General features: G+C 36.7%; 1 protein-coding gene across 4 annotated transcripts in view; it reads right to left on the bottom strand.

The window, feature by feature from the left end:
* The window catches only part of LOC126457941 (zinc finger protein ubi-d4), a 253583-nt gene that overhangs the window by 14948 nt on the left and 211917 nt on the right, over positions 1-26718 (bottom strand). For all 4 annotated transcript variants that reach the window (XM_050094664.1, XM_050094665.1, XM_050094667.1 and 1 more), the window contains one exon: positions 13644-13756. In XM_050094664.1, the coding sequence (XP_049950621.1) occupies positions 13644-13756 (113 nt within the window). The remainder of the gene's footprint in view (positions 1-13643; positions 13757-26718) is intronic.

Genomic DNA, 26718 nt, shown 5'->3' with positions numbered 1-26718 from the left:
TGTGTATGAGGCAGGATATCTGTTGAAAACCACTGTTGTCCGTTAATATTGTGAAAAGAAGGTGCTGCTGCTTCATAATAACGCATGTTCCCATATCACAAATGTCATAATGCAAAGGTTACACCAACACAAGTGGGAGACAGTTGAGCAACCGCCTTATAGTCCTGATCTCTCCCTGAGTAATTACATGCCTTCAGTCCCTTAACAAAGGCCTTGAAGGATCAACAATTACTGTTCACCGAGAATGTGCACCCGGCAGTTATGGGCTTCTTAACACAGCAGCACACACTGTTTTCCCAAATGTGTTTTTCCAAATGGACATCCTCAACCTGGTGTGTAAGTTGGATGATATCCTCAATGCTCACAGCATTTTGCCTGACTGCCATACCAATTCAGGACTGTACAGCCTTTGAATGGAAACTTTTTGGCTGCCCCTTATTACAAGCAAACCTTCCCCATGAATCAGTCTATCTATTAATAACAAAGGTGCCAAAATTCTTATAGTTACTGGAATTAACCTTTACTTAGAGACATTTAAATATATATTTAGTGTAGAAAGGGGAAGTGTTGTTACCAAAAAAGTTTGGGAAGTGCTTAACCAACTTACTTCTAATTGTTACATGATACTTTAATGAACAATTGGATGAACACAGCCTATATATTTTTAACACACATAATATATAAAAAGGAAAAATTGCTATCAAAAATTTTTACATGTTACTCTAATAAACATTTGCATGGACATAGGCTACATTGTTTTTAAATATATATAATATATAGATATTAGGATGGTGCATACATCTGTAGTGTTTTTGTTTTGCATGTAGGTATTCCAGTTGCTACAGGTCTATTTGCTACGGGTCTATTTATTGATTATTTCTTATTTGTAGTTCACTGTTGTTATTTGAGTTTACATATTGTCATTTTGTCAGTTGGAGATAGTGAGTGGAGCTGTGGACGCTAGAAAACGGAATGCCAAGTGAAGAAATCGGAACATTTCTGACTTGTTCTACTGTTGAATTCAAGAGCGGTGTAATAGCAGCAGAAGCAGCCAGAGATATTTGCACTGTGTATGGGAATAGTGCCATTGGACAGAGTACGGCAAGAAAATGGTTTTCTTGTTTCAAGGAGGATTGTTTTAACATTAGTGACTATTCACATTCAGGAAGACCTTTGGAGTTTGATGAAGACTGTTTAAATTCATTAATCCTCAATGATCCATGTCAGAACTGGAAAATGTGATGAACTGTGGTCATTCCATCATCATGTGACATTTGCATACAATGGGAAAAGTTCAAAAATTTCGTGTATGGGTACAGCATGCTCCAAGTCAAAATCACAAAAACCAACAGGCGGCATTATATACCTCTCTGCTTGCTTGTCATCAACTAGCTTGTGAACAGCACCGATCATTACTGGTGATGAGAAATGACACCTTCATTCCAACATAAGGAAAAGAAAGGAATGGCTGAGCCCAAACAAAGCAGCAACTCCTCATACAAAGACCTGTGTGCATCCACAAAAGGTAATGTTATGCACCTGGCGAAACAGCAATGGTGTGGTGTGCTACAAATTGCTTACCCAAGGTTTAATCATCACCACTGACATTTACTGTCAACAACTGAGATACCTTGCAGACAGAATTCATGTACAATGGCCAGGAGAACTGTGTGAAGTGACACTACTCCATGATAGTGCCTGCCTGCATTCTGCCAGTGAGAATAAACACTACACAGGAGTTGGGTTGGGAAGTTATTCTGTACCCACCTTATTCCCTTGATCTTGCACCATCAGATTTTCACCTTTTCTGTTCTCTATCGAACAGCCTTCAAGGAACTTCCTTTCTGGATGAAAATGCACTCTGAACATTGCTCGACAAATTCATTGTCTCAAAACCAAGTGATTTCTAAAGCTGCAGAATCGAAAAGTTATCCCAGCTTGGGCAGAGTGTTGTAAATAGTGAAGGAGAATATATTATTGACGACTAAAGTCTCTGTTCTGTGCATCTGTTGTGTTTATTAAACTTATGGAAAAATGATTACTTATGCATCAACCCAATATATACATAAAATGTAGTAGGGAAACAATGTTAGCAAAAATCTCAAATAGTTCTTGACTGATTTACTTCACATTTCTACATTATACTCTAATGAATATTTATATAGGCTGCATATGTTTTAAAACAACAATGTACTCATTTTCTCACAGACAGTTTTAATTATGATAGCAGGCATTTAAATTGTTAGACATATTGTTTCTCCCATATATATTCTTACTCAACATCTACATTTTTAAGCAAAATTTGTGTACAGTATAATGTGCTATTTTGTTTTCTTCTTCACAACTGGTTTTCACGGAGAACAGAGAGTTGTATTAATGGCTTGTTATTAGAATACTAGTATGGAATCTGTATTTACAATAATAACCAACAAGGTTCAAGGTCAGAGGGAGTGGGGCCGAAGAGGAAACAGGCATAGAAAGGGGAAGGGAAGAGACCCACAGAGATGAAGAGAGGGCAGGCAGATATGGTCAGAGACGGGGCGGTAGGAGACAGAGAAAGGGGGGAAGGAGAAATTGGACAGACAGAGGAGGCAAATGAGATTAGAGCATATGTCCAATTTCTTTACATATTTAGCAATTGCGAATCACTGCTGGATTCACTAGTAAATTATATACAAAGGTTTATTGTGAATCCATCAATCTATTAGTGAGAAGTGTATTGTAATCTCTACAGTACTTCCTGGGATTAGCCTTTACAGATAGAAAAACACAGCAGAGGACATTAATTTAGTATTGCATATGGAGTCTAAAAAGGAAAGATGAATAATCAGAAATGCACACACGGAAATATCAAGAAATCAGACAGTGGAGACTAGTTTCCAAAGAAATGGCCCACAAGGAAATGAACTGGTAATGTGCATGATGTGGAAAATATGCATTTTGTTCTTCGTTTATATTTAACCAGGACCCCAGAAAACAGAATCAATAACAGAATAATATAGAAATCATGGAACATTAAGAACAACATAAGATATATTATGGAAATCAAGAAAAACACAAGGAACCTACAAATTACAATAGAATATCCAACCCCCCCCCCCCAAAAAAAAGGGGGGGGGGGAGAGGAAAAATCAAGAAACTCAAAGGGAAACAAACCAGACTACAAACCAAGATCAACAAACAAACAATGAGAACAGCAATTTCAGCTACAGACAGGATGTTGTGAGGCAAGAGAATGAAGTAGTACTAGGCCAACAAGAAACTGAAAAACCCTATTTATAAAATCAACTAAAGTACTTCAATGAAGACCATGATATGTAAATAAATAAATGACACAAATTTGCAACATTTTTCTAATCTCTTTGGAAATATTATTATGTTATATCAAAAAGTGACGACACTAGAGTTTCTGAAAGTGGCAGACATTGACATGCATACTACATCAATTGACTCTGACAGAAATCCTAAATGTTGAAGATGAAGCCCATAATCACAGTCATTAAAGCTTCTGTGGACCCTATCTGACAGACAGTGGAATGGAATCTTAGATCACTGACGAGTTAAAAATTCAAAACTGTGCAATCAGCAGAGGAAGAAGTTCTTTGGGTTGGCAGGAAGAGACTGTGGATAATTACTTAGACACACAATCAACAACGATTCCTATGCACTAAATCAGAATTATACACCATGGTATGACATTATTTATCTATTCTTTAGCAGAATCTCTACTAAAACCACTCATTAAAAATTCCAAATCTTTGTTCTGTATGGAATTCATATGTAAAAGGTGAGGAGTGGGTGAGAGTCAGAGAGAGAGGTAAAGGGAGTAGGGAAACTGGATCACTTATTTGCTGTGAATTTCATTTGACTGAGCTGTTTCTTTAAGGTTACAGAGAGAAAGAGCTGTTAGTGGTTTATTATCAAAAGTGAGATGGATAAGGTAACACAATTTGACATTTTTGATCAGAGTAGATGCAGATAAGTGAGTCAAGAGAAAGAGAGTTTTGTTGAAAGGTAGTTCTCATGACAGAATTATTGACAACTACTGCAAGATGAACTAGGTTCGGAATAGCATGTTACCAATTTGTAAAACCTAGTACTGGTCTGGACCAGGTGAAAGTGGATTTATGTTCACCAAGGAAGAAACTGGTTATAGTGGGTGGGCGAGGCAATAATATTAATAGAGGTCTTGAGTACAATATAGAGAGCGATCTGATAAAGACTGTATCAGTAACAAAATTATCAGTGTTGGATTTATATGATCAACCTTATTTGAACACTTCTGTCACAAAAGTTAATTTGACATTGGAACAGCTACTTATGTTATGTGAGGGATCATACATTTGCATGGTTCCTGTTGATTCTATCAATAGCTGGGATTATACGGGCATTGCCTTTATCTCATCAGGAAAGGTAAGGGAAGGGAAACTGGTATGACTAATAGCAGACAACTTCAGGAATAGGCTTTATCATGTATGGTAAAATACTAGGGGTTACAAGCATCACAAGGGCACCTTTTATGGCACGGAGAACTGAGGAACCAAGTTTTAAAAGAGGTTCTGACTGAAACAAACATTTAGTTTGAGAAGGAAACCAAACAACACAATTCTAGGATGCTGCAACAGTACACACAAATGAAATTTTCAAATTTTGACCTATCATCAAAATTTTATTTCTATCCAACCATATCTCAGTCAGTGTGAAATACCAGCTGTCTTTATCGTACTTGAATATTCGAGGACTGAGGAGTGACGTTAACAAACTACTTACATGCATAATTGTCAAACTTAGTTAACATAATCTGTCTCCCTGTACATCATGTCACCACTGGCATTGATGTGTTAAGTGTTATAGGATTTATGTTACTGTCTCAGTTCTGTAGAGAAGAAATGGAGAGAAGAGGAATTTCCACATTCATCCACAATTGGCATAAATTCAATAACCTAGATATTAATAGATTTTGCGTGGAACAGCATATGGACATATGTACAACAGAAGTACAATTTAATAATAAATCCTTTATATCCGCAGGAAATTTTAATCTGATCATAAAACATACTGAACCTCTACTGACCTATTTAATAATAAAAAACAAAGAAAAAGTGGTTGACGGTGATTTTAATATACAATTTCTTAAAAACTCACCCGGTATGAATCAATTGGTGTCAGTAACACATTCATTTACTTAATTCCAACTGAAAACTTCCCAGCAAGGATAGCTAATTGGTGAAAAACAGCAATCGATAATATCTTTATAAAAAGGTCTAATGAAAAAAGTTCAAGATGGTTCACTTAGCCAAAAATTGATTATTCTCTCACATGAGGCATAGCCTTAGAAAAGACAGCTTCAGCCATTTGGGAGGATTTGCATGCTCCAGCGAAGTCGAAGGCTACGCCGACAGTACCACAGCTACTTCCACAGTTGCCCAAGACGGGCAGGCCTCGATGGAGGAGACAGACAAATCATGTCTCAAAGAGGGCAGGGGAGGAGGGGCTACAGAAACACATGGAAGCCAAACCCTCTAGGGGAGTAAACGCTAAGGGAAAATCCTGGTCTTCCAGATTGGGGGTTGGGTTTGGAGCTAACAACTCCATCTCTTAAAATGGAGTTGTTGTGGACACCACACATCGGCCTCAAAAGGATACAGGTTATAGAATGATGACCTGAGGAGGAAAATATTTAATGAGAAGGAGAACAGATATTATGGTAAACAGCCCCTACCCCTCTTCCATAATGTGAGGACACTTAAGAAACCTAGTAAATTGCAAGAAATTAGAGAAGTAATGGGTCAGAGTGAAAAAAGTGGAGCTACAGTAATTATGATGGAAAGGGCAGGGAATGATAGCATTCGAGAAGCATATACTGATGTAGAGTGGAGGAGATATAGACCATCATGGTACTGGCTTTCTTATTTGTGGGTCAATGAAGGCAAATGTTATTAGTTCCATAGCAATCTGTGATATGTTGTCTTCTTTGAGATTTGGGGTAAAATTTTTTAATGTTACAATGATGTGTGCCTATGCCCCTACGGAGGATGTGCATGGAGATGAGGAGGATGCACTTTACTCCAAACTGGAGGAGGAAGTCAGCAAAGTTTAAAGGCATGATGTGAAAATGATCCTTGGGGGTCTGAACTCAAAAATAGGGAAAGAAGATGTGTATACAAACATAACAGGAAAAGAAAGCCTGTATGAAGTAAGTAATCATAATGAACTTAGTCTGATAGACTTTGCCATTAGGAAGGAAGTGATGATAAAAAACAAATGCCATTCAAGGAAATATTATTAATAAATGCACTTGGGGATTGCCATACAAAGTTACAAGAAACCAAACAGATCATCCAGTAAGGCCTTCGTCAAAAATAGACGAAACACGCGCGCGCACACGCGCACACACACACACACACACACACACACACACACACACACACACACACACACACACACACACACACAACTCACTCACACGTCTTGGGCTGGTTTCAGTTGCCTGAGACTGCAGTTGAGTGTGTGTGTGTGTGTGTGTGTGTGTGTGTGTGTGTGCGCGTGTGTGGTCTATTTTTGGTGAAGGCCTTATTGAACCAAAAGCTTTATTTATTTGTGACAGTCTTTTTGTTGTACCTATCTGTGACCCAGCATCTCTGCTATATGGTGTGTGGCAAACGGACCCTGTAATTATAGATAAACAACATGCATAAGATATTATGGAAGTTAGTAGCTGCAGAGGGGTAGCCATAGCCACAGATCATTACTTGATGCAGGTCAGATATAGACAGAAGACAGATATGCAAGAAACAAAAAGAGTTTGGGCAAAAAAGACACACAATATAGAAAGTCTCAAAATTAAAGAAAAGCAGGAAGATTACAAAAAGAAATTAGAAGAGATTTTAGACAAAAGAAAGAACAGACAGAAGAAAGGGGATGTTGAAACAAAATGAGAGATACTGAAAACAGCCATCAGTAAAGCTGTAGAGGAAGTACTGGGGAGGGTAGAACACAAAGATCAGTTAAATGTTTCAAGGAGGAATGTTCACTGGAAATCCAAGAGAAAATGAAGTGAGGCAAAGAATGTCATATAGGAAAAAAAGAATAGCAGCAGAAGAGTATACAGACAAGAGTAAAACTGCACATAAGTTGTGCAAGGCGAAGAAAGGACAGTGTGAAAAAAGTAAGATAGAGCAGTTGGACAAAATGAAGGATGATAATGAGATACGAAAGTTCTATGAAAAACTGAAGACAGGATTTCAGCAGAGAGTAGTCTACTATAGGGATAAACATGGAAACTTAACTGAAGATGAAAGCAAAGCTTTGGGAAGATGGCAAAAATATTTTTCTGAGTTATTCAATGGAAAGATAGGAGGTAATGGAGAGGAAGCCTTGAATCAGGAACGTGAGGAACTGGATTTGGAATTACTAGTAAAGGAGTAGAAAGTCAAGCCACAAGACTATGAGTAAGTGTAAAAAGTAGAAGAAGAAGAAGACAGCATAAAAGACAAATTATAAAATTCGGGGGAAAGAAAATGGAGATGGCTGTTAATGAATTAATACAGGAAATACCTAAGGACTGGAGCTTGGGAATAATATGCCCATTACATAAGAAAGGCAATAACCAGAGTGTAGCAAATACTGTGGGATTATTCTCTCGGATACAATATGTAAGTCTGAGGGTATTAGCCTGTCAATTGCAATGCTGGATTGAAAGATTACTGGGAGATTATTAGGCTGGAGTTAGGAGAAATAGATCCAAAATGGACCACATATTTTTATTTAGTGTGGCAGTGATACAGAAATTGGATGAATATGACATGCAACTTCCTTGGTTATGCATTGATTTTATACAAGCACATGGCAGTCTAGACAGGAATAAGATTCTCCAAATTATGAAAGATTTTTGAATCCCACTAAAATTAGCAACAGTCTGGAAGGTCAAAATAGAAGTAGAGTTGTCAGGAGAGTTCCATGAAGAGAGGAGACGGTGGCAGGAAGATGTGATTTCTATGCTACTCTTTAATTTAGCATTAGAGAAGGTAATTCAGCAAATGCCAACAAACTCAGAGGGAGCAATATTTAATCAGCAGGTCCAGTTGGTGGCATATGTTGATGATGTAACATGTCAAGAGCTTTGAAGGATGAGTACACTGCATTAGAAGAGTTAGTACAGACAGAACAAAGTATATGATGCTGGAAGATCCTGGTTGGGATACAGAAGAGACTTGAATAAAAATAAAAGGGAAAGAATATCAAAGAGCATAAGTATTTAAATATCTAGGTTTGATAATAACAGAAAATAATTAGATATCAACAAAAATTCAAGAAAGAATAACGAGTGGAAACAGATGTTATTATTCCTTGCTGAATACATTCAATTCCAGAAATGCTAGTAAGAGTACAAAAATCAAAATACGTTTGACTATATTAAAACCCCTAACAATGTATAGATCGAAAGGCTGTGTGATGACTACAAAGAGAGAAGGCTGGTTATTGCAATGGGAAAGGAAGATTCTGAAAAGGATATTTGGGACAATGAGAGAGCAAGAAATCTGGAGAACAAGACAAACACAGTATTACAGACAGTTTTCAGACATATTAATATTGCAGTGAAAATCAAGCCAGGAAGAATAAGATGGGCTGCTCATGCACAGAGAATGCCAGAAACTCAGTGTTACGAAAGTGCTTAGAGGAAAGCTCGAGGGGAGAACAGGAAGTCTCAGCAAAAGGTGGCTTGAAGATATGGAAGAGGACTTCAGAGCAATGGAGATCAGGAACTGGATAAGGTAAGCAATGGACAGAGACGAATGGAGGCATGTGGCTACGGAGGTCAAGGTTGCACAAGATCTGTAGTGCAGACCAGTAAGTAACACTACAATGCAACTTAATTCCAACTGCAAACTTCTCAACTACAGAAGTTCATTGCTGTAAAACAGCAGTTGATACCTTTATAAAAAGGTCAGACGAAAAAAGTTCAAGAGGGTACCCAGTAAGCCGAAAATTTATTTTTTTAAGAAACTCTTAAAAAACACATATTGGAGAGATGTATAATGCTCATGACATGAATGAAAAATGCAACACATTTAATGAAAAAAGTTCTTACCCTATTTGAAAACTGTTCCCCAAAAGTAACACAGTCTACCAAAAAAGCCATGGCTTACTCAAGGGCAAAAAGGAGACTGTATATGCCATTAGAAGCAATTCTGATGTTGTTCCTATAGCTCATCACAAGACACATAACAGAATATTGACAATAGTAAAACAGACATCAAAGCAAACACATTATGAGTAAAATATAGTCCCATCAGGCAGCAGAATAAAGATAATATGGGATATACAGAAAGAGACTGGCCGAACCAGAGACGAGCTTTAATAGTAAATGACACATTTGCAACAGATGTGTGGAATGTTGTTTTATAACTGTTACTGAAAACATGGGGTTGTTATGTTCAGTAGATGCTTCCATGAAATAACTCAGATCAGCCATTACAAAAAACATCAGTAAGATGACTCTCACTATACCAGCAAAATTAATGTTCACTATAAAATTAAAAAAAAAATTCTAGTTGTTTTGATAAAATATCAAATATGTTAATTACAGAGTGTTCTTCTGAGTTTAGCACCATATAAATCTATTTGTGTAATCATTCATTTATCATTAGAATGTTTCCTGTCTGGCTTAAATATGCTGTTATGTCTCCGTATACAGAAGATGACAGGAAATATCATCACATGTCTATCAAATTTCACTTATGCCAAAATACTCACAAATTTTAGAAATGGTAATACAAAAGTGGCTTCCTAACTGTCACAATACAAACAATATTTTATTAAAGTCACAGTTTGGATTCCTAAAGGGTTCTGATACCGAGTAGGTTATTTAAACCTGTAGTGAAAATGTACTGATTTTTAGAGAATAAAATATGGCCTACTGGCAGATTCTGCGCTCTGTCTAAAGCTTTTGACTGTGTAAATCGCAATATCCTTTTAATTAAATCAGAATAATGTGGTGTAATAGGAAAGGCTACAAAATGGTTCCGATCATGATTTCTGACAGGAAACAAAGAGTGTCCATGTGAAAAATTCTTTTTAGGAAGATAGGAGTCACCACACAACTGGTCACTAAATACATGTAGTGTCCCACTAGGTTCACCTTAGGGCTCTTACTTTTTGTTGTATATGTCAATGATCTTCCATCAGTGACATTATCTGATATGAAGTTTATTTTGTTTGCAGATGATACAAACATTGCAACAAATAGCAAATCAAGTATTGTTTCAGAGTCACAGGTTACCGAAATTTTTGTGGACATTAATGAATGCAGCTCAGAAGTTCTATGAGATCTGCTCCCAGTATGTGCCTAAGCCATAACAACAAGCAGATAGAAGAAGTTACTAGTGGTAAATTCTTGGGATTACAATGAAATTCAGTTGGGAGGAGCACACCACAGACCTGCTGAGGTACTAAATCAAATATTTGGTAGCAATGCAGATGTTGTCAGACATAGGTGATACAAAAATAAAAAAGCTAGTGCTATTCACTTAATTTCATACCATGCTGTCACACTGCGTCATTTTGTGGTGTAACTTATCAAGCCTAGTTAAAGTTTTCCAAGTCCAAGGTATCTAATGCAAATTGTATATAGTGTGAACTCAAGAATGTCCAGCAGAGATCTGTCCAAGAAACTGGGGATACTAATTACAGCTTCCCGACTTATGGTTTGATTAAATTTTTCATAAGTAACATGTATCTTTTTCAAATCAACATTTCTGTTCATGAAATTAATAACAGAAATGAGAATAATCTTCATAAGGATTTGAAGTCACTTACTTTGGTTGAGCCTAAGAACGATCATATGCACTTCAGTATATTTTACATTTATATGTTTTGTGACAAGTAAGTTATTACTTCTCATATGAAAACATTTTTCAGATTTTTAAGTTATTCCATTGTCTTTTTTGTTTCATGACACTTACTAAATCATTGAGGATAATATCACTATGGATCTATGGGATAAAGTATTTCTAATTTAATTTAATCAACCATGGTCTGTTGTTTCAGATATATGATTACGCTGCTTTAGGAGCAGCCTGTAACTGGCTTATATGCTGTCTTTCTGGTAGGCAACATAAGGCAGAAAAATAACAATTAAGAATACTTTTTACACAAAAGAAACTTATTAATGGTGTACTTCAAGTCTCTTCATTAGGCCCTTTGTTATTCTTAAATTTTTATAAATGATTTATGACATCATAGGTAAGCAGCAGGGACACTGACACTTGCATGTGATAAGATCCTTGTTATTAAAGGACACAATGAAGTTGATTTACAGTCTAAGTCTTTGCAAGAACAACATTTACAAAAAGATGTTTCAGGCACAAATGTATGTTTGTATATGACAATAACACCCTCATCATTCTCTATCAAGTCTGATACTTCATCTGAGCATCTGCCAGATATCTTGAAATAAGCTATTGGAGACAGACATTGCATATTTTATTTATGAGTAGTACGAATTTCACACGTGTGCCAACCTTCTAAGTCTGCTATTGGTGTGCACTGTACTTCCACCAGACATTCAATGCAAAATTGTAAAACAAGATTTATGGATAGTGGAGATTCATATGGCGAAAAATCTTATTCACCAGAAAAGCAAATAATTAGATAATGTATGGAATCCAAACATTTTCATGACTTTTTCCTCAGTGAAGAAGACAGAATATGCCAAAAGGTAATGGTGAACAGCGCTCCATAGAACAGCTGGGCTCCACTTCTTACCATCGAGTGCACTGCCTATGACAAGATTGGTTGGTCTTGTTATTATGACCTTTACATGTGAGCAAAATACATATAGAGTGCTAATACATTGTGTGTTGTAGGAACCCAACTTCAGTCTCTGATGGTTCATCTGAAAATGGCTGGAAGATGCCCTGGTGAAATATATTGAATAATGAATGGAAAATTGCTGCAATTTTACAACATCAGTTAGTATTCAGTATGGTGGGAAAATTTCAAGTTTCTTGAAAGAATGCATGATCTTTAGATATATTACAGAAAATGCATTTAATGCTGGCTCAACATAGCATTAAATGCATTTTTTGTCCACCTACAAAAATGCATGCCCTATTAGGTACAGTGAAAGGTGACTTGCAGTTCCATAAACCGCTTGTTTACCGTGTCCCATGTAAATGCGATATGCCATATATCAGGGAAACTGTATTACAGACAATTTCATGTTTTAGTTATGTTACTAAAGTATGCAGAAGGAATGCAGAAGAAACACTGAATTTAAGCAACCAACAAAAGCTGTATCTGCAGAACACTGCATGGCTACAGGGGACTCCATGAAGTATGAGGATGTGCTATGACAGACTTCATATTTTTGACACTGTGTTCTGAAGGAGGCTACTGAAATATGAGTGGCTGATGCATAATGTATGCCACTGCCAATGGGCTCAATGCTAAGATACAGGGCTACAACTAAATATTTTACATGCAGCTGATGGCAAAAGCAAGAAATCTCTGAACAAATACAAGCTACAGAGCATCAAGCATAGAAGATTCTTAATTATAACATTTCACTTGTGCTACCCATCCCAGAGGTAGCTTGTTTTGAAACTTGATGTTGGAAAAAACTAATTGTTAGCAAGGAGTACAGACAAGTGGTTGGATTTAAACCACGATCATTAACTTGTGTGCTGATGTCCTAGGTTAAATTTCAGCCTTCTATGTCGTGTCTAGCAGAGAAAAGTCCTGTAACTGGTAAACAGTGCATCAGACAGGAATATTCCCCATCCCCTAATTACTCACCTTATACAGGATTGTGAGTTGTGGATTGACTCATAAACAGCAGCAGCTTTCAAATTTTAATTTTCTCTCTCTTATAAGTAATGTTTTAAATTATATTAAATTAATATTTGCAGTGTAATATAATAATATTTCATTATGTTAAATCACTTCACTGCACTGCACTTAAATAAAATTTACATCTTTGACTCATTCCATAGTCCCAAGACCCCTCCCTCTCCATGGGCTCTATGTAAAACAACTAATTTAATGTAATATAAGGTTCAATATATCTAAAAACAAATATGATGTGATTTACCAAACGAAAGTGCTGGCAGGTTGATAGACACACAAACAAACACAAACATGTTTGTTTTTGTGTGTTTGTTTGTGTGTCTATCAACCTGCCAGCACTTTCGTTTGGCAAGTCACATCATCTTTGTTTTTAGATATATTTTTCTCACGTGGAATGTTTCCCTCTATTATATTAATATAAGGTTCAGCTATATCTCTGAGGACTAGAACAACAGATAATTTCTGAAATATTAGGTGAATGATTTATAACCACTGAACAAACTCCATAAAGATAGCAGTTGCAGAAACTTTCAAGTGTATTGAACAAATGAAGGTCAGTAAATAGTCATTGCTTATTACTTACCCACTCTAGACATAAAATATCACTCTAAATATACAGTCATGTAAAACAAACATAATTTTTTATGGCATTAGATTAAAACACACAGAGGATAACAGCTCTCCCTCTCTCTCTTCACACACACACACACACACACACACACACACACACACACACACACACACACACACACACAAGACAGAGAGAGCAAGAAAACGTATTCTCTTATACTTACATCATTGTCTGAATTTCCACAAATTGAACAGCATTTACATTCGATACATTGCCATCTGTATTTCCGCACTGAAATGATCATGTTAGGTGTGAACTGCAGACAGGTTGGGTGACCTAAATAACGTAAAAAATTGTGAAAAAAGTTACTCAAATAATAGTCCATTTACACTGGAAGTGTTTTCAATACTTAACACAAGAAAGGTTCAACTTTAGTAACATAACTAAAACATGAAATTGAGTATCGAACTACAAACAATCCTGGAACTTAAATAAAGTTTTCCAGTTACAAAATTTTATGCACAAACAACCCATAAAGTGAAACACCAATGCCCATTAGTTGTCTTTCATAATGATCTACTGGTACGCCACAAATGTGAGTCAACTCTACAAATAAATATGAAAATATGTAGTATAGTTTCAATGGAAGTGTACCTTTAATTCATCCAATCATTTCTCTCTTAAAGTCACACCGTAAAATAATATCAACTCTTCCAAGTTACAGTCCATATAATGTGGAACGGCATTCTGTTACACATAAAATCTTCACACAATATCTTCAGATCTTATATTTTTATTAGACCTGTTTTTTGCATTACAGATCATAACTCTAAATACTTTGCCTCTAAGCTACATCACCTCACACAGAAAAATATGTCACAATGCTAATGAATAACTGTTTTTGGTATTTAATTGGGCACGGTGATACCACAGATATTACAAAAAATATTAGCTTTACAACCATATCACATAGCTTAACTGACAGAAAAATATTGGATAATGTGTCTCAGGATGAACATGCTCACGTGACAGAAAGAGCAGCACACTAGCTTGTGAAACAGGACTTTGAGTGGGACCTGGTTTGCATATATAAAGCAGATTAATGACCGTTAGTCTTGTTCAATGGCCTGGTTGTGGTTTTTATGCAGTTTTCCAAGTTTACGTAGGTGAATGGTAGGTTGTTCCCCAATCTCTGCTTCATAAAATAAAACATAGAATGAATTTTACACGACTCCCACACAGTTGGCAGTTTCAGAAGCAGTGGAGATGTAAGGAGGAATATGGGGAGAAGGAATACTGCAAAAATTGTCAGCTAGAAGGTCTAAGTCCAGGATCTTCTAAATGAAATTAAATAACACACATTAATAATTTAGAATGAATACACACCAATGTGATATAGATAGCTTTTCTCCAAAACAAACTTGACAGATATGTAAAATTTAAACACAAAAATCCTCTAAAGTAGCATTAAATGGATTTGCCAGTTAGGATGTAATTTCCAATACATGCATTTTTTGAAATTCTGAAAGTAGCAGTAATAACATGATGGGAGCGAAAAACTATCTATAGGTAGTACAGAAACCAGACTATACTTATAAGAGTTGATAAACACGGAAGGAAAGCAGGGTTGTAGTCTTTCACCAACATTATTCAATCTGTACATTGAGCAAGTGTCAAAGGAAACCAAGGAGAAATCTGCAAAGGAAATTAAAATTCTGGGCGAAGAAATAACAACATTTGGGGTCTGCCAGTGACAGTGCAATTTTGTCAGAGACCGCAAAAAATCTGAAGGATCAGAGAAATAAAATGGATAATGCATTGAAAAGATGTTACAAGGTGTACATCGACAAAAGTAAAACAAAGGTAACTTAGTGTAGTCAAAATAACCAGGCAATGCTGAAGGAATTAGGCTGGGAAATAAGACACTAAAAGCAGTAGACACATTTTGTTACTTGGGCAGCAAATTAAGCGATGATGGACAAAGTAGAGAAGATATAAACTGTAGACTGACAATCACAAGAAAAGATTTTGTAAAAAGAGATGTTGTTAACATTTAATATGAATTTAAGGTTACAAAGTCTCTTCTATTTTTATTTGTGGGGGTGTTACCAATAAACAGTTCAGACAAGATGCGAATAGAAACTCTTGATATGTGATGCTACAGAAGAATCCTAAAGCTTACATGGGTAGATCGAATAACTAATGGAGAGGCACTGAATCAAACTGGAGAAAAAAAAAAAATTTATGGCACAACTAAAGAAGGGATAGATTGATAGGACACATTCTAAGGCATGAATGAATTATCAGTTTGGTATTAAAGGAAGTGAAGAGGATAAAAACTGTAGAAGGGGCCAAGGCTTCAGTACATTGTGCAATTTTAAATGGATGTATGTTGCAGTAGTTTTGCAGAGATGAAAGGCTAGCACAGGATAGACTAATGTGCAGAGCTGCATCAAACCAGTCTTCAGACTGAAGACCATAATAAAAATTTTATTCCATGACTTAACACTCACTAATACTTAGCTGTCTTCCAATTTATCATAGAAATAACACTTTGTATATGGTTGATAAATTCACATTGTAAATAAGCTGGTACAGACATTATTTATATCAAAATAATGTACACTCTTAAGCTCACTGGACAAAAAATTAATTGCCTTCTTCTCAGTAGCATGCATTCCTTTCATTAGCTTTGATAACTGCTGTGATTCAATGTGGCGTGGATTGGATAAGGTTCTGAGATGTACAAGGCATTAACGTAAAACAACTCCTGCCACAAATGCTCGTGACTATCAATCACACTGTGTTGGTGAAATCCATTGAGTTTCGTCTTGTTCCATGAAGCACTAAAGATTTTTTGCTGGGTTAAAAGTGGATGAAGGAAGGAAGGAAGATTTGGTTTAATGTCCCAGCGACATCAAGGTCATTTGAGATGGAGCCAAGCTTCGACTGTGTCAAGGGTGGGGAAGGAAATCGGCTGTGCCCTTTCAAAGGAACTATCCTGGCATTTGCCTGAAGCAGTTTAGGGAAACCACAGAAAACCTAAATCTGGATGGCTGGACATGGGTTTGAACTGTTGTTTCCTCCCAAATGTGAATACAGTGTTCTAACAACTGTGACATCTCGCTCGGTTGAAATATATGAATTTGCAGAAGCAGCCCAGACGTGTGATTTCTGCAGAATGTCTCTAATGCCAAGCACAGTTCTGGCCCAATAACTGCTGTTCAGGGATAAGGTAGGTAATATGATTTTCATGGAAATGCTGTGTGGCTCTAGGGCCTCCCGTCGGGTAGACCGTTCGTCTGGTGCAAGTCTTTCGAGTTGACGCCACTTTGGCGACTTGCGTGTTGATGGGGATGAAATGATAATGATAAGGACAATACAACACCCAGTTCCTGAGCAGAGGAAATCTCCAACCCAGCCGGGAATCGAACCCGCGCCATTAGGTAGGACATTCCATTGCGCTGACCACTCAGCTACCAGGGGCGCACATACGATTTTCATGAAAATGCTGGGCGAATGGCACAATCTGTTTTTAGAACATCTCAGAACCTTCCACAGCTTCCATTGCCCCTATCATGCAGCTTTCCTAGCACGCCCTCCCAAGATACATGATGAATACAAAATCAACCTTCATTGACATAATGACAGAAACATGACCTATCTGACTACATGTTTAAGGTTCCCCACAGTCCATGAGCTGTACCTCTTTGCCTAGTGTAGGTGAGCAACTATGTAGGCAAGAATGAGTAAAGCTCTTTTGCATGCAACCAAATTCCAAATGCATGTTCAATGTAGCTTCTTGTAGGGTGTTGTTTTGCAAACATGTTGAACAGGAGCAGTGTTGACAATGTACAGCAATTCCTGCTTTGTAGCTAGCTATGGAGTGGGACACTGGCTAATGGTCTCATCCATAATGATTTTATCTTGGGTACATTTCAGATGTAAATTACTTGCTGACTTTTGATGTCTGCTGTGGTAAACATATACAAGAGGACATGGTAATCCAACTGAGAATTAACCAAATTCTTCAAGGGACTGCAAAACACAGTCACCATCTTTTCATATATTCTCTGAGCACCTGACCTGACTCCACCTTTTTATATGCCTGACCTTACAATTAGATTTGACATGTAGAAATGCATACTTTTTGTCAAGTGTGCTTATGTTGTAGATCGCAGAGTATATTTGAGGTAGGATGATGGTTTTCTTTTACTGTAATGGCAGAAGATAGTCTATAATGCATTAACCAGTGCACTACATATAGAACCATGAAATTGGCAAAATATAGGTAACGCAATAGGAACATTATCTGCCTTTTGACATCTGATTGGTCAAGCATGCTTAGATTTAAGAAGTGTATCAATGATGTGGGCTAAAACTATTTTTCACTGATGGTGACTGCTAACCAATGAACAATACTGTCATCAATACAACTGACATCAGAACTCAATAAGTATCTCAACAACTGCCTCTGAAATCACCATTTGATGTGAGCCATGAAAAATGAATATTTAGTCAGTACAAACCCTAAATATCTTATCAAAACCAAGGAAGTCCACATGATACAAATTATGGTGAAACCACACAACATGAGAAACAATAAAAAGTAACACAGTCTAATGAACCATTCTTGATCTTACTCCCCACAACAGTTTAGTTGTAGCTATATCATTAACATCAATATGCAGCAGTATTTTGAAACATATATTGTGTTTGAAGAGAACAGTCAATTGACACACAGTCAACACGGTTTAGAAAACATGATTCTTGTGAAACATAACTGGCTCTTTACACACACAAAGAGTTGAGTGCTACCGACAAGGGATTTCAAATTGATTCTGTATTTCCTGAAGGCTTTTGACACTCTAACACACAAGCAGCTTGTAGTGAAATTGGCTATGGAATATTGGCTCAGTTATGTGACTGGATTCGTAATTTCCTGTCACAGAGGTCACATTTCATAGTAACTGACAGAAAGTCATCAAGTAAAACAGTAATGATTTCTGGCATTCCACAAAAGCAGTGTTATAGGCTCTTTGCTGTTCCTTATTTATATAAACGATTTAGGAAACAATCTGAGCAGCCATCATGGGTTGGTTGCAGATGATGCTGTCATTTATTGACTAGTAAAGTCATCAGAAGATTAAGGCAAATTGCAAAATGATTTAGAAAAGATATCTGTATGGTGCAAAAATAGGCAATCAACCACATATAATGAAAAGTGTGAGGTCATCCACATGAATGCTAAAAGGAATCCATTAAACTTTGGGTGCATGATAAATTAGTAAAATCTAAAGGCCGTAAATTCAACTAAATACCAAGGAATTACAATTGCAAACAACATCAATTGGAAAGAACACACAGAAAATGTTGTAGGGAAGGCAAACAAAAGACTGTGTTTTATTGGCAGGACACTTAGAAAATGAAACAGATCTACTAAAGAGACTGCCTACACTATGCTTGCCCAGCCTCTTTTGGAATACTGATGTGCAGTGTGGGATCCTTATGAGATAGGACTGACGGAGAACATTGAGAAAGTTCAAAGGAGAGCTGCACATTTTGTATTACTGTGAAACAGGAGAGAGAATGTCACTGAAATGATACAGGACTTCGGGTGGACATAATTAAAACAAAGGCATTTTTGAAAACAAAGGCGTTTTTGTTGTGGAGGAAACTTCTCATGAAATTTCAATCACCAACTTTCTCTTGAAAACAAAGGCTTTTTTGTTGTGGAGGAAACTTCTCATGAAATTTCAATCACCAACTTTCTTCTCTGAATGCAAAAATATTTTGTTTGTGCTGACCTACATAGGAAGAAACAATCATCATAATAAAATAAGGGAAAGCAGAGCTTGAACAGAAAGTTACAGGCGTTTATTTTTCCAGAGTGCTGTTCAAGATTGGAATAATAGAGAATTATTGTGAAGGTGGTTCGATGAATCGTCTGCCAAGAAGTTAAATGTGATTTGATGAATAGCCAAGTGGATGTACATGTGGAGGAGGAAGGGAGACATTCAGAAGCTTAAGCATTCAACTGCGTACCTACTGCTTATTGTTATAGATGGAAGCAAAACTCTGACGCTGTAAGTAACAATTTTCAGTGTTTTATTCACTGTAATGTTGCAAACCTAAACAAAGTATTGACATAGACAAATTTAACATTTTAGGTGATCAAGTGAATCATATTGCAGAGATGTTGTCTTAAATGAGGATGCTGTTTTCCAAGATGACAGTGTTACAGTTCACAGCAGCATGGTTTGTCAAACATGCAAATAAGCTTCAGTAACTACTGTGAACCAACAAATTTGAATATTATCAAACATCTATGATGAGGTACAGAGCCAATAACCTAACACAGATCTCCATATCTGTCATTATGGGAAGTTTTGTAATAACTGACCAATGGTACAATATTCCTGTTAGAAACATCTCAAATAGTACTTATTCCTTCAAAAACAAATTACTGCCATACAGCTAGCTATATATGGCCCAAAGTTATAAATCATGTTCATTCAAATGTTTCCACTATTTCTGTATACAACTGTCAGTAGTGTAGCAAAATCTGAAGACAGACTCCGTAACCTGATAAAAGCTCTGACCTTAACATTCTAACATAGTGGTGCCTCAATAAAAAAAAGTTGCATAAAAGTCAGTTTTAAGGAGTATTAAAGTCCTTTGATAATATTCACTACAACAAACAAATGAATTGGTGAAAAGTACAGATACCAACAAATATTACACAAGTTACATGGTTTCATCTCATCTGTTACTGCTTGATTTGCATGTGTTTTTATTTACTGCATTTCATACGATTAGCCTTCCAGGCCATTCTCAAGTGTTGTAGGTACCTGAAACATTGATGGTATGGAGGAATACTCACATAATAGCTCCATATGTCCACCATGGCACATGGGAACACAGACTGCAATGTTTCAGCTTATAACTAACAGAAATTGTTGCTTTCAAAGTGAGAGCATACTCGAGGAAGTATTTATATATATCATTAGAAAAGCAAGTTACTTCAATACAGTAAAAGTCCCCTCTGCATGATGTTAACACATTGCTAAAACTTCTTGTGCACACATTCATACTGACTATGCACACCCATCCTGTAGGGCTGAAATTTGTCCCTTGTGTAAAACACAGAAAATAAAAAACTTGGAAAGCCAGCAAGAAAACAGAGGAGGTGTAACTATGTCTCTCACTTTCAATAAATTCATGACTGAGGTACCCCATATAAATAAAATATTACAGATACACAACAAAAAACATATGCATTGGCCCTTCACCTATTGTTCAATTATACAGATAAATTTAAGAAAAAGCTGTAATAAAGAACTGAATGAAAGTGGCGTATTTTTTCCGTTGCTGCTCTACAATATAAATTCTGAAATAATAATGAGAGAAATCCTACACAAATAGAGTGGATTTTGCACAAATTTTCACACAGTTATAACTTCACGCAAACCTAAGGATTCTGATTGTATTACAGGGTAAGATAACTATGGTAGGAGGGAAAAATTCTTAATTCTTTATGATGATTATTTGGAAAAAAAAGCAAGATGGCAGAATTTTGGTATCAGATTTTTTAAAGTGAGCAGTAACGTTAATAGAAAATCTAACAGAAAATAAATATCAGATTTATCAAAAACTGGAAAATCCAGGACGGAATGTAACAATATAACGAAAAGGATAGTTGCTATTGAGCGTATAGCGGAGATGCTAAGGCGCAGAAGACTTTCTGTGACTCAGCATCTCTGCTGTATGGTATGTAGCAACTATCCTTTTTATTATAATGTCAGATTTTTGTCACACAATGTCCGGAAAATGGTAAAAAATAAGGCCGCTATTCTCACAGCAGTTTTCATCAGGATGCCATTTTTCAAATGAAATGCCACAGAAAACCCAAATTAAAAATTCTGAAATGTATTGGATTTCAAACTGATGTCATCTGAGCTACTTGAGAAGAAAAATTATATTCTGCAAAAACACTCTTAGAGCTCTAGTGTGAGGTGTTAGCTAAGAGATGCTGGGGGAAGGGTGGACTGTCAGTTTGCTTTAGCACAAGTATTATTGTTACCAGAAAGGTTGAAAACCTGAACTGTACAAAGAAAATTTTGCTACCATGATGGTATGCAGTGAACTCCACAAACAAGCAGTTGACATCCGCTCCATTTTCCACCACTGCCTGACCAAAACCGGTTACCACAAAATAAATGTCTTTTGCAGTTGAGATCGTTTGTGTTCATTTTTAAAGTACATTTTGCCAGATCACTGTCTTCCACAGAAACATTCTCAAACATTACTTAAAACCCAGTTTTGAAACTAATTTTATAATTACACACATAGTAAACACGCCACTCTAGTGGTAACTGGACTAAAGAAAAACAGTGCTCAAACCTGTGCTGTTACCATAGAATTGCAGGTACAATTCTTTTTAGGTGACTAACCAATTCACTGCAAATCAACATATATTTCACAAGCACTGACAATGTGAAACTCCAGTTTACTATTTGTAATCATGATATTCAGAAGCCTATGGAAGTCGCCAACACGGTCCTGTACTGGCAATTTGAAAGCACAATACATGTTTACAGAATATTTGATTCTCAAAAGGGAGATGTAAGCAGAAGCAAAAGCAGCACTTCGTGTATTACAATGAAATGTGATAGGACCATTATAACTCACTTTATACATGACCATCTATCTGATATCAGTTGCTCTTTGAGGCTGTTCATAAATGAGTCACACTGATAGAAAATTAGTGAAAAATTTGGGAAAACCTGCAGATAATCAGCATCTGTTGCAAAAGGAACATAAGCAAATATACTGAAATTCCTGCACTATATAAAGGTGCAATTATACTCATCTTCTCATGCATTTTTCTGAATGGAACTAGAAAGGGGAAAATGATAATGGTACACTATGTCACAGATTGTACTGTACTATGAGGAGGAGAGATGTAGCCCTAACACTATAATACTTTACATTCCCTAATGTCTTGTGGCTAATGTTTACATCAAAAATTTCAAGTATTTTTATTAACCTGAAATAGTACTTGGTGTGTTGAGACGCTAACCAATTAACTCGGTCACAGTTGCCTGCTGACATAAGAGGAACACATATATACTTGTCTTTGTTGTGTGTTCTGGTAATTTATTTCGCAGATGTGATCTTTCTCACTCTCATTTTAATTTTCTTTCAATCTTCTTCAGTTTTTCCTCAAGTATATTCTACAATTCATTTACCATCAGCACTAAAACTTTCTTGTTCAACACAACCAGAATTTTACTGGTGTTACAGTTTTTACACCATAAAAATCCTAAGGAAACACTTGTTGTTTTCTACAAATCCTCAGCATGTTCACATACACTTATGTACACACTTGATTACCTGTAACTATGAGGCAAATCCTTCTGAACTACTTCCATATTGAACAGTTTTAGTCACAGATATCGACAAACTGACAGAAAAGCTGGTAATATCTATGGCCATACTGCGCAAACCACTGTGAAGTGCATGGTAGAGGGGACTTTCCACTGTACCAGTTATTGGGGCTCCTTCCATTCCATTTATGTATGAAGCACAAGAAGAATGATTATTCACATGCTCCTGTGTACACTGTAATTAGTCAAATCTTGCCTTTGTGGTCTCTGTGGGACTATGGGCACAGGGACTGCAGTATATGCCTAGACTCATAACTCGGAAAACTGGTTCTTCAATCTTTATAAGTATCCTTTCATGAGATGTTTTGCGTTTAACTTGAAGCACCTGCCAGATCAGTTTTTCAGCATCTCTGTGATGGTCTTCCAAGGGGCAAACAAACCTGTGATTATTTCTACTGCCCTTCTTTTTATATGTTCAGTATCCCCCCATTACACCTTTGTGGTCCAAGTCCCATGCACTTGATCAATATTCTAGGATGAGTCTCAAAGGTGTTTTGTACCTAATCTGCTCTGCAGACGCACTGCACATCCCTACTATTCTACAAATGAGCTGGTATTACTCCTGCTGTAGCTATGTTTGAGCTTATGATCTTTCTATTTGATATTCCTGCAAGCCGTTACACATGGGTATTTGTGTGAGTTAAAAAATACCAATTGTGACTCACTGATAATGTAGTCATAGGATACTACATTTATTGTTTCGTGAAAAGGTGCAATATTTTACATTTCTGGGCATGTTTCTCAATGCCTTTGACACTAATCTTTGCAGTGTTGAGAATTAAGTAGGAGCAATACTCCTGGGTTTTCCTTTGTAAAGGAACATCCGAAAACTGAGCTCAGGGTTTCCGATACTGCTTTGCTAACCTCAATTTCAATTCCTGTCTCGTCTATGAGTGTCTGGATACTGACTCTGGTGCTATTAACAGCCTTTATTGATCACCACAATTTCTTTGGGTTTTGGAAAAGATCTGTCAACAATATTCTGCTACAGCAGTTTTTGAAAACTTCACACATTAGACTTTTGACAAACAAATGTGTTTTATTTAGTATCTCTTTATCTATAGCCCTATGCTTTGTTTTTGGCTTTCTGTTGTTCTAAACTTGAGCCACAGTGTTCTACATAACGAAGATTGAAAGACGAATTCACACATAACACAATACAGACTAGTTGATGCTACTTTCCTGAAAAGGAAGAGTAACAAACAGAAATGATCCTAAATATAAGTTAGAAGATGCTAAAAAAAGAAATACAAAAAAATGGAAATGTTTTAAAAGAAGATGGGAAAGTCAGTCAGGGTCTTCAAACCAAGAGAAACCAAAAAGGTTAGGCATGGAGCAAATCTAATGATGGGATGAAATTCACAAATGGAAGATGTTAACTGTACAACCATGGAAGTAGAACAGTTTTTCAGTCTGAGGCAAACACATATGTAACTGAAGTAGGTAGGAGAAACAAAAGAAAAGAAGAAAAAAAAATAGTACATAGGGTGAAGATTCGGCTAAAAATAGGGATTTGAACCACCGTTCATACAATCCAAAGGATTTGAACCACCGTTCATTCAGTCCAGTGTCTTACCAGTGCCTAACCTAGCTCAGTGCAAACAGATGTAGTGGCATTGCACTAGAGATATTATTAAATATACTACATTTCTCAACATTCTTTCATAGTCATGGTATACTGTGAACAGAAGACTGATATTAATAAAAATGACTTCACTACTGATGACTGTTGAATGCGATTCTCCTCCTTAGCAACAATCAATACAATTCACACATAAAATGTGAACAAATTTCTGAGATAGAAAAGAGAAATGATACACATCTTTACGCATTAAATTTCTATTGAAAAAAGAAATGCTGTGGAATGTATGTGACTGAAAAAATTATCTTCAAATAAACTGCTATATATGCTAAAGTAGGAAACATAGTAGGTGAATATGGATTGAGGCTAAGAAATGAAAGAGGAAGCCGTCTGTTAGAATTTTGCACAGAGCATAACTTGATCATACCTAACACTTGGTTCAAGAATCATAAAAGAAGGTTGTATACATGGAAGAACCCCGGAGATACTAAAAGGTATCAGATAGATTATATAATGGTACGACAGAGATTTAGGAACCAGGTTTTAAATTGTAAGACATTTCCAGGGGCAGATGTGGACTCTGACCACAATCTATTGGTTATGAACTGAAGATTAAAATTGAAGAAACTGCAAAAAGGTGGGAATTTAAGGGGATGGGACCTGGATAAACTGACTAAACCAGAGGTTGTACAGAGTTTCAGGGAGAGCATAAGGGAACAATTGGCAGCAGTGGGGGAAAGAAGTACAGTAGAAGAAGAATGGGTAGCTCCGAGGGATGAAGTAGTGAAGACAGCAGAGAATCAAGTAGGTAAAAAGACGAGGGCTAGTAGAAATCCTTGGGTAACACAAGAAATATTGAATTTAATTGATGAAAGGAGAAAATATAAAAATGCAGTAAATGAAGCAGGCAAAAAGGAATACAAACGTCTCAAAAATGAGATCGACAGGAAGTGCAAAGTGGCTAAGCAGGGATGGCTAGAGGACAAATGTAAGGACGTATAGGCTTATCTCACTAGGGGTAAGATAGATACTGTCTACAGGAAAATTAAAGAGACTTTTGGAGAAAAGAGAACCACTTGTATGAATATCAAGAGCTCAGATGGAAACCCAGTTCTAACCAAAGAAGGGAAAGCAGAAAGATGGAAGGAGTATATAGAGGGTCTATACAAGGGCGATGTACTTGAGGACAGTATTATAGAAATGGAAGAGAATGTAGATGCGTGAAGAGTTTGACAGAGCACTGAAAGACCTGAGTCAAAACAAGGCACCAGGAGTAGACAACATTCCATTAGAACTACTGACAGCCTTGGGAGAGTCAGTCCTGACGAAACTCTACCATCTGGTGAGCAAGATGTATGAGACAGGCGAAGTACCCTCAGACTTCAAGAAGAATATAATAATTCCAATCCCAAAGAAAGCAGGTGTTGACAGACGTGAAAATTACCGAACTATCAGTTTAATAAGTCACAGCTGCAAAATACTAACACGAATTCTTTACAGACGAATGGAAAAACTGGTAGAAGCTGACATCGGGGAAGATCAGTTTGGATTCCATACAAATATTGGAACACGTGAGGCAATAATGACCTTACGACTTGTCTTAGAAGAAAGATTAAGGAGAGGCAAACCTACGTTTCTAGCATTTGTAGACTTAGAGAAAGCTTTCGACAATGTTGACTGGAATACTCTCTTCCAAATTCTAAAGGTGGCAGGAGTAAAATACAGGGAGCGAAACGCTATTTACAATTTGTACAGAAACCAGGTGGCAGTTACAAGAATCGAGGGGCATGAAAGGGAAGCAGTGGTTGGGAAGGGAGTGAGACAAGGTTGTAGCCTCTCCCCAATGTTATTCAATCTGTATATTGAGCAAGCAGTAAAGGAAACAAAAGAAAAATTTGGAGTAGGTATTAAAATCCATGGAGAAGAAATAAAAACTTTGAGGTTCGCTGATGACATTGTAATTCTGTCAGAGACAGCAAAGGACTTGGAAGAGCAGTTGAATGGAATGGACATTGTCTTGAAAGGAGGATATAAGATGAACATCAACAAAAGCAAAACGAGGATAATGGAATGTAGTCGAATTAAGTCGGGTGATGCTGAGGGAATTAGATTAGGAAGTGAGACACTTAAAGTAGTAAAGGAGTTTTGCTATTTGGGGAGCAAAATAACTGATCATGGTCGAAGTAGAGAAGATATAAAATGTAGACTGGCAATGGCAAGGAAAGCGTTTCTGAAGAAGATAAATTTGTTAACATGGAGTATAGATT

The sequence above is a fragment of the Schistocerca serialis genome, chromosome 2 (genome assembly GCF_023864345.2).
Source record: "Schistocerca serialis cubense isolate TAMUIC-IGC-003099 chromosome 2, iqSchSeri2.2, whole genome shotgun sequence".
In the NCBI taxonomy this organism is placed as follows: Eukaryota; Metazoa; Arthropoda; class Insecta; order Orthoptera; family Acrididae; genus Schistocerca; species Schistocerca serialis.
Note: the sequence above shows the minus strand (reverse complement) of the source record. Positions and strands in the feature narration are given on the sequence as shown.